The sequence below is a fragment of the Gallus gallus genome, chromosome 25 (assembly GCF_016699485.2).
Source record: "Gallus gallus isolate bGalGal1 chromosome 25, bGalGal1.mat.broiler.GRCg7b, whole genome shotgun sequence".
NCBI classification, from domain to species: domain Eukaryota; kingdom Metazoa; phylum Chordata; class Aves; order Galliformes; family Phasianidae; genus Gallus; species Gallus gallus.
In genome coordinates, this window is record NC_052556.1 from 1,535,717 (window position 1) to 1,549,333 (window position 13,617).

The window sequence follows — 13,617 nt, forward strand, 5'->3', positions numbered from 1 at the left end:
CCTATAATGTTCATCTGTCTTGAAGGTATCCTCACACTCTGTGTGGACAGGAGGTCCAATTAGGACCGTAAGAACCAACTCTTTTCCAACCCAAAACACCACATCAGCCCCTACACAGACGAACCAGTCATTCCAATGAGGAAGGAACACAAGGAGACTGAGATTGCAATGCAGCATCAACTTTATTGAGTCTGAAGATAGAAATGAAGCAATGCGTGATAGAAGAGATCTGGTACAGGTTGCAATGGGGGCAGCTGGTACTCAGACACGCTCCCAGCGGAATGGGAATCATGTCTTCGTCCCACACATGGGACACGGAGCAAGGCCATTTCCACTTGCTTCAGGATAAACCCAAGGCACAGGACAGCAGGACACAAGATGAACTCGTGATATTCAGAGGAAAGTAGAAGAAGAAGACATCTGCTGGTCATATTCCCAGGCAGTAATATCTGGCAGGGGTGCTCAGCCCGTCTGGAAATGCTGGCCAGCAGCTCTGTCCTCAGTCTGTCACCTGGCTTTGGGCTTCCTGGGCAAGGGGTTCATGGGACGTCCACCTCACCCTTAGCAGGGCAGGTACCTACTGCCAGAGATGCGGCTGCCCAGGCCGGAGATACCAAAGCCACCGGAGGAGATAGGCACTCCCTCCTCACTCAGGATGCTGCCAACAGCAGCAGAGGTGCTGGAGCCCACAGCGGTGTTCTGGGGGAAGGAGCTGAGGATGGGTCCAGGCAGGGTGACCACCACGGGAGAGGGCTGAATCACCACCCGGGAGGCCTGGCACTGGCGCACACAGACCTCGTTGCAGCTGTTGGCCAGCGGGGTCGGGCCACAGGGGCTGCACAGACTGAAGCAGGACATGGTGGTGGGATGGAGGTGGACCTGGAGAGGGGACAGGAGAAGCACAGGCAGCATGAGCAACAGCCTGGCAGCCTGCTAGCCAAGGGAGGAGGTACAGGCTGGGAAGCTGGGACAAGTAGCGTAGGCACATAGAGAGGCTTGGCAACCCAGATCCCCAGAAGCCCCAGAAAAGTCCGTTCAAGGCTTTCCCCCTCCTCCCCCCACACTGGAAAGCAGAACAGAGCTGGTGGGAAGAACATCTAGGAGCAAGGCTCACACCAAGGCCTAAACAGAGGCAAAGGCACCCTGGAGGTGAGAAAAACTAGAGGAGAAGCTGAGAAAGAGAAGAGTGAGGAGAAAGCCACTGCAGCTCACCTTGTTCACCAAGGAGGAGAAGGCAAGAGAAGTGGATGAGGGAGCCTGGTGCAGCACTGCCTTTTATACTGGTCTAGTCCGCCCCAGGCACGGAGCATGCTTCAGATGCTAATGTTTACAAATAGCTCAACTTGCATGCAAAACTCTGACCATTGCAGAAAATAGTGTCTATTTTAAGTGCTAGTGATGCGACCATTTTGTTTCCCATTTCTAATCGCACCCATTCTATCATTCGCATTCCTTTCAAGTGACTGCATTACCATCCAAAGTATTTCCAGAGAAATGGACACGTAGGCACAACCTGATGATACAGCCACCGATGATGACTTTCTCACCACTCCAGGGGATGCCAGCCTGCGACTCTGGGGCCTTGATTTAACACGCTGCTGATGACTGCCGTTCTTCTCCTCCTAACCGTGAAGCTTCAGGCTGGACTTCACTGTCTCAAGGCCAGCATCATCACTCTAAGGCTACGCTTACATTCTGTTAAAATCACCTTTCCAGTCAGGCCACTTCTGCTCTTGGATTTTGGAATCTCTCTCACATTAATTGTTGCTCTTGGCAGCAATGGGCCTGCCCCTTCTTTTGCAATCTTATTTCTCTCCTTCATACATCCCTGCCTTAAAACGCATCGTTCCAAAAGAATAGGCAGTGTAGGCTACGACTCTCCAACGACACCTTGCTTGTGACCTCTGTTAAACTAGGAGGAATGCCAGTGACAAAAGCACACGTAAGCAATTGATACGTGTCCCTCCACCTGCCCATGTCTTTCACACAACTTGCGCTTTGGCCACCCAGACTGACGGCCCAGTGGGCACAACCAAATACTTGATGGGATTTCCAGCAGATACCCTTCCGTGTCCAGGAGCTCTGCGAGTGCTCTCCAAGACTGATGCATGATCAGTGGCACCACAGGTTCCCCTGATACCATTGGAGGCAGGATCAGAGTGGCAGGAGCAAAGCAGGAGCTGTGGAAGACAGGGGTCTGGGAAGGAGGACTAAGACCAAAGTTGGTGCTGTACCACTCCCTCAGTCTCCTCAGCTTGAAGTCTCTCCCTTGAGGGACAAAATTAACCCAGGATTGGGACCTCCCCAGGCACAGTCTGCGCGGCAGCTCACTGGGAATTTTGGAGGAGCCCTACAGGGCTACTCCAGTCCCATTTCCATTCAGTCCACAGTGAGGCGTATGATAGGACTCCACAATACATCGTGCTTTTGACCACAGGATTATACCACCGGGGGATACCATTCTAATCCTGCTCCATTCCTGCACTCTGCATTGTTTTCAGGAGATATCACAGATGCTGCCCAGTTCCTCCGTTTTGAGAAGATAGGCTCTGCGTTTCCAGCTTGCACTCCTACCCATTATACCCACCCATGCTCAAGACACAGATGTAGTAACAAATCACAGGAGGGCTCAGATTTCAACAATGTTGGGCTCACTTGGACTTCTTTGGGGCTCTCTCCACTTCAAGGGTTTGGCAGATGTGCTTGGAGGAGGGATGGGCAAAAGAATACTCTTTGAGATGTAACAGCCAGTCAGAGCTTTGCCTCTTTGGGCATTGGCCTCACAACTATACAATCCGAAAATTAAAATGTTTGCTTCATCATATGAAATGGACTATGAAAACCTTAGCTCCTTATAGATATGTAAATTTGAGAGAGCACCTGGACTATCTTGGCATGCCTTGCCTGACTACATTCCCATTCACCTCTTCCGTTTCCCTATAATGTTCATCTGTCTTGAAGGTATTCTCACACTCTGTGTGGACAGGAGGTCCAATTAGGACCGTAAGAACCAACTCTTTTCCAACCCAAAACACCACATCAGCCCCTACACAGACGAACCAGTCATTCCAATGAGGAAGGAACACAAGGAGACTGAGATTGCAATGCAGCATCAACTTTATTGAGTCTAAAGATAGAAATGAAGCAATGCGTGATGGAAGAGATCTGGTACAGGTTGCAATGGGGGCAGCTGGTACTCAGATACTCTTTCCACCAGAACAGGATGTATGTCTTCCTCCCTCACGTGTTTAAAGGGACAAGAAGCAGGGTCATTTCCACTTGCTTCCGGATAAACCCAAGGCACAGGACAGCAGGAGGCAACATGGAGTTATGATGTTGAGAAGAAGAAGGTATCTGCTGGTCATATTCCCTAATTGTAATTGCAGGCATCCTGGCTTCCCTTACTTTTTTGCAAGAGAGTTCAGGGGTGCTCAGCACACCTGGAAATTCTGGCCAGCAGCTCTGACCTCAGTCCGGTGTCAGACTTTGGGCTTCCTGGGCAATGGGCTCAAGGGACAACCACCTCATCCTTAGCAGGGCAGGTACCTCCTGCCAGAGAATCGGCTGCCCAGGCCAGAGATGCCAAAGCCACCAGAGGAGATGGGGACTCCCTCCTCACTCAGGATGCTGCCAACAGCAGCAGAGGTGCTGGAGCCCACAGCAGTGTTCTGGGGGAAGGAGCTGAGGATGGGTCCAGGCAGGGTCACCACCACAGGAGACGGCTGGATCACCACCCGGGAGTCCTGGCACTGGCGCACACAGACCTCGTTGCAGCTGTTGGCCAGTGGGGTTGGGCCACAGGGACGGCACAGATCGAAGCAGGACATGGCTGTAGGATGGGAGTGAACCTGGAGAGAGAACAGCCAAACACAGTTAGTGTGGGCAGCGGCCTGGCAGCCTGCTTGTCAGGAGAGGAGGCACAGGCTGGGAAGCAGGGACAGGTAGTGATGAGACAGAGAGAGTGTATATAAGCCCAGATCCCCAGAAGCCCCAGCTGATTCAGCCCAGGACCTTCTCCCATCTCCCCCCACACTGGAAAGCAGAACAGAGCTGGTGGGAGCACCATCAAGGAGCAAGGCTCACAGCAAGCCTGCACAGAGTCCACGACTCAGTGGAAGCCAGAAGAGCAAGAGGAGAAGCAGAGAAAGAGGAATGTGAGACGGCCACTGCAGCTCACCTTGTTCACCAAGGAGGAGAAGGCAAGAGAAGTGGATGAGGGAGCCTGGTGCTGGACAGGCTTTTATACTGCTCAGGACTGCCCGAGGCTGCAAGGCAGTTTTACACTTGGAATGTGTTTACCAACAAGGTCATATTTTATGCTTAGCTTCGCAATTATGTAAATCGTTTGGTTGTTTATTTTCCCTGCAATGCTTCCTTTTTATTTCCATTTTCATTACATTCCTGTTCCCTAATGCAGTTTCCTTTCATGGTATGATATTATAGGCCAGTATTTCCACTGGTAATTATGCTAAAATCAGGCCATTGTTTTACAAGTCAGAATGCTGCCATGTTTTCAGGTGACATCAGCATTTTACCCTTCTGAGGTATGCCCTTATGCTTTGGTGTTATGAATGTATTTGTGTTGTTTTGGTTTTTTGGGTTTTTTTTTTTTTTTCATTATAAACATCTAATTAAAGAGCAGAACTTCTTTATCCAAGGACTGGACAAACCTATTGTTCTCAATGCCTCCAAGGACTTTTAAGCTTTCCTAGGCATCATTTTTACAGCAGGGAGAATGTGCTGTCAGGTGTTTCAAACTCTCTATGTGATATGTCACTGCACTCTGTCAAGTTAGCCTGTCTGCTTTGCCTTTTCACCTCCTCCATGCATTGCCTGGTGATCCCCCAACACCATTCCATGTATATACCAGGAAAGAATGATGTTGCTCTTCCAAAGTCAGTATTAGCTAGATTCTACTGCTATCTTATAGAATGCAAACCTTAACAAGAACATTTTGTTTCGTTTAAAACTCTTCCTTCTTCGTTCCCCATGTCCCCATGCCTTGGATCCTTTTTTGTCCCTACGTCCTGACACAGTACACACTGACAAACACACAGCAACATTTCCAGGCTGTACATACATCCACCCAGAAACAAATGAGGTCTGGGAGTGCCACCAAGAGCAGTTGGGACAGCAGCAGGAGTCAGGGCCATCCCGAGGACATGTGCCATAGGAGGACACCAAGCTCTATGCAGTGTTAGCCTGAGGCAGCACATGCCCAGGGGGAGCAACTGTCTGGCGTGTGATACCCAACATACACACCGCAGGCCCTTGCCAGACCCTCATTCCACAGTGTGGACAAAATACCCTCCACAATTACAGTGGGACTCTACCAGACTCAGGAAACTCTGTAATCACAGAGGCACAACCAAATTTCTCATTCGGGAAGATGAAAGGAGCTTCTAGGGAGACAGGATGTGTTCATTTAAGCAAATCTCTATTCAGAATAAGTCCTCAGTGTGATTGCAATACAGCATCTCTGCATGAAGAAAAAGGATTTTATTCATACTTTAAGGAATCTTAGTCATCCTCAAACTTTATGGAACATCAGTGCCCTATCCATGTTTCTTTCATTCAAAAACCTTCAACGAGCAAAACACTGCATGCAAAAAAGTACTTTTCTACCATCTCTCCATACCCCCCAACTCAGATCCCCATGCTGAGGGTATACACAAGACCTCAAACATCTTACAACACCCTGCTTTCTCAGATTTCCTGCTAAGGGTGTTGTCTTCTGTCCCTGGGTGTATATTTTAACATCACCTGCATTCAGTAAAAGGCACAGAATGCCTTAAAGCATGAAGCAAAGTGGATTTTTACTGAGTCTCCCAAGCAGAGACACAAAGGCCTTTTGAATTCTTGCTGAATTTAAGTTAGAATAGTAGCCATCAAATACAATAGTATCCATCTGGCATAGAAATATATAGGATACAACACAAGAGTGGAATCTCACTCTAAACAGGACTACAGGGCCAGGAGATAAGGATTGCCCACGAAGTAGTAGAGAACGGTAGGTTCTGAGAAGAGAACTGAAAATAGGAACTAAAATATGCCATTGGAAAGAAGCAATAGATGACAACTTATCTCTTTGACTCTTTTTGGACTCTGTACTTTGAGGGTTTGTCAGGTGTTCATGGAGGGATGGGAAGAAAAATATGCTTAGAACGGTAATACAGCATCATAACTTCAACCAGTTGGGCACTTGCCTCAAAACCATACAATCCAGCAGCTCAAATGTTTGCATCAGCAACTAAAGACAAAATCAAAACTTGCTCATCCTTTAAGTGTAAATTTGAAGGAGCATATGGAAACACTTGGAGGACATTGCCAACAATGCACATTACTCTGGCTCTCAACCAGTTCACAATGTCATCTCCAATGTCCATCTCCAATACTCAAGGCAGGAAGGAGGTCCAATGAGGACAATAGCCATCGACCATTTTCAATAGCAGGGCATTACATTTTCCCCTAGACATCTTGAGTGAATATCCCAACAGGAAAGAAACAAGAGGAGACTGAGATAATAATGCAGCATAAACTTTATTGAGTCTGAAGGTAGAAAATAAAGCAATGCATGGTGGAAGGGATCTGGTCCAGGCTGCAACAAGAGCAGCTGGTATTCAGACATCCCTTCACCAGAATGGGATGCACATCTTCCTCCCTCACATAGTGAGAGGGAGAAAAAGCAGGACCATCTAAACTTGCTTCAGGATGAACCCAGTGCACAGAACAGCAGGAGACAAGATGGACTCCTAATGATGATGAGTGGAAAGTGGGAGAAGAAGAAGACATCAGAGGGCCATGCTTCCAGACACCACAGGCTTTGCAGCAGGGCATGAGGGTGCTCTGCCTATCTGGAAACTCAGGCCAGCAGCTCCATCCTCAGTCCGGTGTGTGGCTTCAGGCTTCCTGGGCAATGGGTTCAAGGGACGTTCACCTCATCCTTAGTAGGGCAGGCACCTCCTGCCAGAGAAGCGGCCACCCAGGCCAGAGAGGCCAAAGCCACCGGAGGAGATGGGCACTCCCTCCTCACTCAGGATGCTTCCAACAGCAGCAGAGGTGCTGGAGCCCACAGCAGTGTTCTGGGGGAAGGAGCTGAGGATGGGTCCAGGCAGGGTCACCACCACAGGAGATGGTTCAATCACCACCCGGGAGTCCTGGCACTGACGCACACAGGGCTCGTTGCAGCTGTTGGCCAGTGGGGTCGGGCCACAGGGACGGCACAGATCGAAGCAGGACATGGTGGTGGGATGGAGGTCGACCTGGAGAGGGGACAGGCAAAACACACACAGCATGAGCAGCAGCCTGCTTGCCAAGGAAGGAGGAACAGGCTGGGGAGCAGAGGCAGGTAGTGCTCGGACAGCAAGAGGCTTGGCAGCCCAGATCCCCAGGAGCCCCAGCAGAGTCAGCCCAAGGCCTTCTCCCACCTCCCCCCGCACTGGAAAGCAGAACGGATCTGGTGGGAGCACCATCAAGGAGCAAGGCTCACACCAAGGCCTAAACGGAGGCAAAGGCTCAGTGCAGGTGAGAAACACAAGAGGAGAAGCTGAGCAAGAGAAGAGTGTGGAGAAAGCCACTGCAGCTTACCTTGTGCACCAAGGAGGAGAAGGCAAGAGAAGTGGATGAAGGAGCCTGGTTCTGGACAGGCTTTTATACTGATCTGGACCGCCCCAGGCCTAGAGCTACCATTACTGTGAGATACCCAAGCTCATTGTGTATGCAAAACTTGGAAATTAAGTAAATAGGGACACTGATTTTTCTTCCCTGCAATTCTCCCTTTTCATTTAACTTTTCATGACATACGCATTTTGCCACACAAGTTCCTTTCAAGTGACAGGATTAGAGACCAAAATTTTTCCATTGGAAATGATACCTCAGCACAAGCAAATGATGCATCCAGCAGTGTGCAGTATCCAGCTACACTATTTGATGCCAACCTTGTACCCTCAGGGGCTTTACTTTGAAGATTTAAAAAATGCATGCCTCATGTTGCCTTCCAATCCTAAAATACAAGTCTCAAAAATATTTTCCTATGACAGGAGTAGCTGCCACCGTCGCTTCATGTCTCACTGAACTGCCAAAATTAAGCCAAAATTAACCAGTCAGGTTGGATATACCCTGTTATGTTTTAGACTATCCAATATTAACATCAGGAGACATTCATATGTTCTTTGACATTCTCTCCTCCATCTGTGAAGTTTCCTGCAGCCCCCAGCTGACTGCAGATGGCTGTTAGAGGAGAGATCTTTTTTAATACACCACCAAAGGCCATTGTTGTGGACTCAGGCCTGTTCCTTCTCTCTCTTCAAGGCTTTCAACAACATCTGCTTTGTAACTACGTGCTAATTCAATAGTCATCACTAAAAAACGCTTAGAAACTTTAGCATCCCATAGGACACCTAAAGTCACCACCAGCTGCTGTTGCCCAAGAACATCAGCAAGATGCCTGTGGATGCAAGTAGATGCCAGGATCTCCATATGCATCTCATCACTCTCACACAATTTTATACATGGAAGTCCTACGGTCAGCGCTCACAACTGTGGTCTGCCCAAAGGCCCTGGTGCCCTGCAGTACCCCACTCCCCATACCACATGCTGCAGAAGTCACCTTCCCTCCTCTGGTTGAGCTTTTCTGCACACTTTGCTCCAGCTCAAAGCTCACGATGACTCATGACTGTTGGCAAAGAGTACATTCCCTGAGGGGCTTCCTGCACAGTCAGGCTCAGGACTTTTGTTCACAAAAGCTGCTTGTCATGGAAGACAAGGCCCTTACCTACAGTGAAAGGCATTGCAGGGCTTCCCACAGCATTTGGCACAGCAGGAGGGCAGGACCTCAGTGCCTCAAACAGGACTGGGAGGCACAGACAAAAGCATCACTTGTGGAGGACTAGAGCATTTGGGAAGAACTATGTAGCTTCTTTCTCCCTGCACTGCACTCCCTTAGGCAGAAGCAATCATCACATGTGGTGAAATGAGACACAGTAATACAAGCCACATCACACACAGGACAGGTTGTGTCCCTCCCTAACGTTTTTGGTCTGGCAATTTGGGGCAAAAGGGCTAAAAGATACGATGACTGCAATCAAGAGAATTTCTTTCTTCCTCATGTGTGCAAGGGTCAGACACTGAATTCCCAAACACCTTCAATTCACAGTTGCAGCTCAGTGGCCCTACAAATGCAGGCAGTGACTGTGCAGCAGTCACAGCATTGCTGAGGAATCAGAAAGTGGGGAGTAGGAGTAGAGGGAAGATCTGGGAGCAGAACTGAACTTTACAGTCCAGAACATCACATTTCACCTTGGACAGCATGGTTGGGCATCCCAACAATGAAAAAACACAAATAAACTGAGATTATAATGCAGCACAAATTTTATTGAGTCTGAAGATAGAAAAAAAAAACAGTGCATGGTAAAAGGATCTTACACCCCTTCCCCAAAATGAGATGCATATCTTTCTCCTTCATACGGTGAGAGAAAGAAGAAGCAGAGCCATCTCAGCTGGCTTCAGGATGAACCCAAGGCACAGGACAGCAGGAGACAATATGGACGCCTAATGATGATGAGTAGAAAGTGGGAGAAGAAGACACCTGCTGGCTGTGTTTCCAGACACATAAGCTGGCATCCTGGCTTCCCTCTCTGCTTTACAGGAGGGCATGAGGGTGCTCAGCCCATCTGGAAATGCTGGCCAGCAGTTCCATCCTCAGTCCGGCACCTGGCTTCAGCCTTCCTGGGCAATGGGCTCATGGGACGTTCACCTCATCCTTAGTAGGGCAGGCACCTCCTGCCAGAGAAGCGGCCACCCAGGCCAGAGATGCCAAAGCCACCAGAGATGGGCACACCTTCAGCACTCAGGATGTTGCCAACAGCAGCAGATGCTGAAGATCCCACAGCAGTGTTCTGGGGGAAGGAGCTGAGGATGGGTCCAGGCAGAGTCACCACCACAGGAGATGGTTCAATCACCACCCGGGAGTCCTGGCACTGGCGCACACAGGGCTCGTTGCAGCTGTTGGCCAGTGGGGTCGGGCCACAGGGACGGCACAGATCGAAGCAGGACATGGTGGTGGGATGGAGGTCGACCTGGAGAGGGGACAGGCAAAACACACACAGCATAAGCAGCAGCCTAGCAGCCTGCTTGCCAAGGAAGGAGGAACAGGCTGGGGAGCAGAGGCAGGTAGTGCTGGGGCAGCGAGAGGCTTGGCAGCCCAGATCCCCAGGAGCCCCAGCAGAGTCAGCCCAAGGCCTTCCCCCCTCTCCCCCCACACTGGAAAGCAGAACAGATCTGGTGGAACACCATCAAGGAGCAAGGCTCACACCAAGGCCTAAACGGAGGCGAAGACTCAGTGGAAGCCCGAAGAGCAAGAAGAAAGCAGAGAAAGAAAAGAGTGAGGAGAAGGCCACTCCAGCTCACCTTGTTCACCAAGGAAGAAAAGGCAAGAGAAGTGGATGAGGGAGCCTGGTGCTGGACTGCCTTTTATACTGATCTGGACCGCCCCAGGCCTATAGTACCTGTTTCTCTTGTAATTTCTGTACCAACAACATGCTCACCATGCATGCAAATCATTCCCCTCTAAAGATGCAGTGTTTGGGATTGATCCATGCAATGTTCCCCCTTCATTTCCATGCTAATGGCACACCCATTCCTCCTCTGATCCTTTCATTTTATCTTCACTAATGTTGCAAATGATGTCTCAAGCAGAATACTCTTTATTCTCATAATTTGTACATTAATGGTACTCTGCTTGGAAAGCAATGCAGTTTTCCTTCACTCTGTGTCACTTAATCATTGGCTTGCTTTTCATGCGGCCATTTAGAAGTCAGAGTAATGCCAGACATCCTAAATTAGTACATGACCAGAAAATATGCATTATTTGCACAACTCTCCAATCATTTTTCTCTAAGAATTGTTGCACACCTCACATCTTTGAAATATATTTTACATTTAAACTCTTTTTTAGTAAAAGCAGAACCAAGTCACATCCCTCCATAATGCAGACCATCGGTTTGCTCCTCTTAAGAAATGCTGACTTAGGAATTCAGTACGACAAACAAAAAGCTTCTTAAAGCAATCCAAAACTATTCCACAAAGCATTTCTCTGTGGAAAAAATACAGTATCCCGTGCTGGGTATTATTGGGTAAGGGCTATTGAACTAGTTGTTTCCCATGTCTAATTAGAGGTGTATTATGCTAAGGTTTTATGTACAGGAATAACAATTTTGTACCCAGAACCTCCACTTAGGTTATTCAGACACCTCTCTTATAGGAAAGAAATTAAACCAATTTACATCACATGAGAAGATGGCATCCATGTAATTGCTTGGACACATACTGTGTTGATTTATTACCATACCATAACACAGGAAAACAAATGCTTCATTGAGGTGGTGTACCAGACAATCACTTTTATTAGACTTAAATAATTTGAGTTGGTAATTTTGGCTTAAGCAAATGAGGAAAAATGATGAACATCTGAAGCAATGATTTTTTTTTTCACCACTGTATGAAACGTTTCTGCGAAGAGTTTCATTTCATCTATGAAAATGATGCCTAATTCATCACCTCTGCAGCAAAACAAGAACTGAACTGACTATGAAGGGGTCAAAATTATTTATCTAGAAGTGTTGCTACAAAATACCACATCACATGATGTTACTTGATGATTATTATTCTAAGAGTTTTGTATTTATTTTTTCCGTATTCAGTAGTCAAGCTCACTCTCATTCTCAAAAGATTTTATAACCATAAAACAAGAAGAAATTCTTGAGAATGCAGCCCATGACTATCACTGAGGTGAAATAAGTGATGCCCCATCCCTGAAGGTGTTCAAGGTCAGGTTGGATGGGGCCCTGGGCAGCCTAGTCTAGTATTAGATATGGAGGTTGGTGGCCCTGCCTGTGGCAGAGGGGTTGGAGCTAGATGATCCTTGGGGTCCCTTCCAACCCAATCCATTCTATGATCAGTTCCAGAAAACATCTGAACAAAATATTATTTCCTTCTGAAAGGGTATACTTGTCTTAAACTAAAGTTTTCTACCTAGCAATATCACCATCCTGATCTTTCATTTACCTCCATTATACCTTTAGAAGCCACTGGGGTGTGTCTGTCTGCAGATCCCTGGGGCTGTACAACAACACTGAAGCTTCTCCCTTGGCTCCTTTAAAGAACCAAGCTTCAAAGTTAGTCCCAAATATTCATTAATGGTTGAGACATAAAGTACACATACCAGGTAAATATTCCAAGTATATGACAAAATTTAAACAGGTATGTCACTTGGATAATGACTTCACTTTAAATTTGAGAGTCATGGTTACTCCTCAACCAGACAATGTTTAATAGCTTCAGAAACCAAGGTTATTAAATTTTTCATTAAAAAAATAGTTCTGTGTGTCATAATGGCAGCATTTAAAAACTTCTGCAGCAGATCTTCAGCCACTCTGAAATCTTCTGACTCTGTAAAGCAGCAGCACCAGGCAGCAAAATAAAGTCGGAATGTGATTTTTTGGAGACCATCAACACGAACCAGCCACTTTCCTGGGCATCACCCTGCTGCTGTACCCATTGCCACTTCAAAAATATGTGCTTTATACAAATTCTGCCACTTTTTGCTTCTCTCCCTTTGTGTTTCACCAGCATGCCCATCTCAGTGAAGAGTTATTTCCTCAGGTCTGCTGAGAGAAGACAAATTAAAGGCGTTTACCTGCAGAGCTGGAGCCAAAAGTCTGCTCCAGGTTTATAGCTCGAGATCACACCCAGTGATCCCACAGCAGGTGGACTCCTTCTGGTCTGAGAAGGAAAGGTTGGAGACTTATCCTTCCATTGAAGTCTGAAATAAAAGCAATTGTAATGTACCACTGTGCTGTCTAGACAGGTTGTTTTGATCACCATTATTTTAGAAAAGGGCCTTTCTAGCTTTCCTCGCCCTTTCTGATGGGTAAAGTATCATTCTTCAAGCTCTGATTGGCCCCCAGTATGCTCACCTGGGCAGTGACCCCCATGCAGGGGTCTGTCAGTAAAAGTCAGGGTGAAAAGCTGCAGCCACCACTGATGACAGCATTTTTTTCCTGCCCCTGTGCAGCTCATCTTTGTGGCAGAAACTGCATTTGACAGCCCACAGGAGGAGCTCATCAGGGAAAGTGCCTCATCTACCCCGAGATCTGCCCTCCAGATTTCCCATCTGGGGTTGTTTACCTGCTGCTTGTTTGCTTCTCTCATAGAATGGTAATTTTTTTCCTGCAAATCTCTTCTAAATTATAAGGTGTGTTGGAGGGATGCTTGGGGCAGTAACTCTTATCAGGTAGCTCCGTGGCCTCCTTAGATCAAATGTCATATCACAGGTATTCATTAATGATTTATACATGCAGAGTGCAGCACTATTATACTTAAAATATGGTTCTGGCTTCAGACACCCATGAATTGAGCAACAGCATGCCTTCAAGATAAACAGATCACAGTCACGCATGTCATTCCACTGATCAGCTCTTAATCAGGTCATGATTTCTTGCCTCATATTGCAACTTTTTCCCAATACTGTGCTCACACTAAAACCCATTCACACCTTAAACAGTCTCAGGTGACTCCAATAGACGTAAGGTCAACTCCACTCCATGGACATCCATCATT

At 47.5% G+C, this 13,617-nt stretch overlaps 4 protein-coding genes across 6 annotated transcripts; all 4 read right to left on the reverse strand.

Moving 5' to 3' along the window:
* Positions 1-163: 163 nt before the first annotated feature.
* LOC121107570 (feather keratin 3-like) lies at positions 164-10,444 on the reverse strand. 3 transcript variants are annotated; one of them, XM_046904015.1, is made up of 3 exons: positions 7,588-7,624; positions 4,178-7,262; positions 164-879 (listed from the first exon to the last, which is right to left on the reverse strand). In XM_046904015.1, exon 3 carries the CDS (start codon positions 856-858, stop codon positions 562-564), a length of 297 nt encoding a protein of 98 aa, XP_046759971.1. In that variant the 5' UTR covers positions 859-879; positions 4,178-7,262; positions 7,588-7,624; the 3' UTR covers positions 164-561. The 3 variants fall into 3 exon arrangements, with proteins under 3 accessions (XP_046759971.1, XP_046759972.1, XP_046759970.1); XM_046904016.1 differs by lacking the exons at positions 4,178-7,262; positions 7,588-7,624 and adding an exon at positions 10,408-10,444; XM_046904014.1 differs by lacking the exons at positions 4,178-7,262; positions 7,588-7,624 and adding an exon at positions 1,213-1,249.
* On the reverse strand, positions 3,116-3,849 carry LOC769121 (feather keratin 1-like). The gene has a single exon (NM_001277929.3). The coding sequence runs from the start codon at positions 3,825-3,827 to the stop codon at positions 3,531-3,533; it is 297 nt and encodes a 98-aa protein (NP_001264858.2). The 5' UTR covers positions 3,828-3,849; the 3' UTR covers positions 3,116-3,530.
* Positions 6,524-7,614, reverse strand: LOC100858797 (feather keratin 1-like). Its single transcript, NM_001277960.2, has 2 exons — positions 7,588-7,614; positions 6,524-7,262 (listed from the first exon to the last, which is right to left on the reverse strand). Exon 2 carries the CDS (start codon positions 7,239-7,241, stop codon positions 6,945-6,947), a length of 297 nt encoding a protein of 98 aa, NP_001264889.1. The 5' UTR covers positions 7,242-7,262; positions 7,588-7,614; the 3' UTR covers positions 6,524-6,944.
* LOC769139 (feather keratin 1-like) lies at positions 9,352-10,078 on the reverse strand. The gene has a single exon (NM_001277931.2). It carries the CDS (start codon positions 10,053-10,055, stop codon positions 9,762-9,764), a length of 294 nt encoding a protein of 97 aa, NP_001264860.1. The 5' UTR covers positions 10,056-10,078; the 3' UTR covers positions 9,352-9,761.
* Positions 10,445-13,617: the final 3,173 nt, after the last annotated feature.

Excerpts from the sequence above, each read along its gene's own strand:
- LOC100858797 (NM_001277960.2), bottom strand. The coding sequence starts at position 7,241 with ATGTCCTGCTTCGATCTGTGCCGTCCCTGTGGCCCGACCCCACTGGCC.
- LOC769121 (NM_001277929.3), bottom strand. The coding sequence starts at position 3,827 with ATGTCCTGCTTCGATCTGTGCCGTCCCTGTGGCCCAACCCCACTGGCC.
- LOC769139 (NM_001277931.2), bottom strand. The coding sequence starts at position 10,055 with ATGTCCTGCTTCGATCTGTGCCGTCCCTGTGGCCCGACCCCACTGGCC.
- LOC121107570 (XM_046904016.1), bottom strand. The coding sequence starts at position 858 with ATGTCCTGCTTCAGTCTGTGCAGCCCCTGTGGCCCGACCCCGCTGGCC.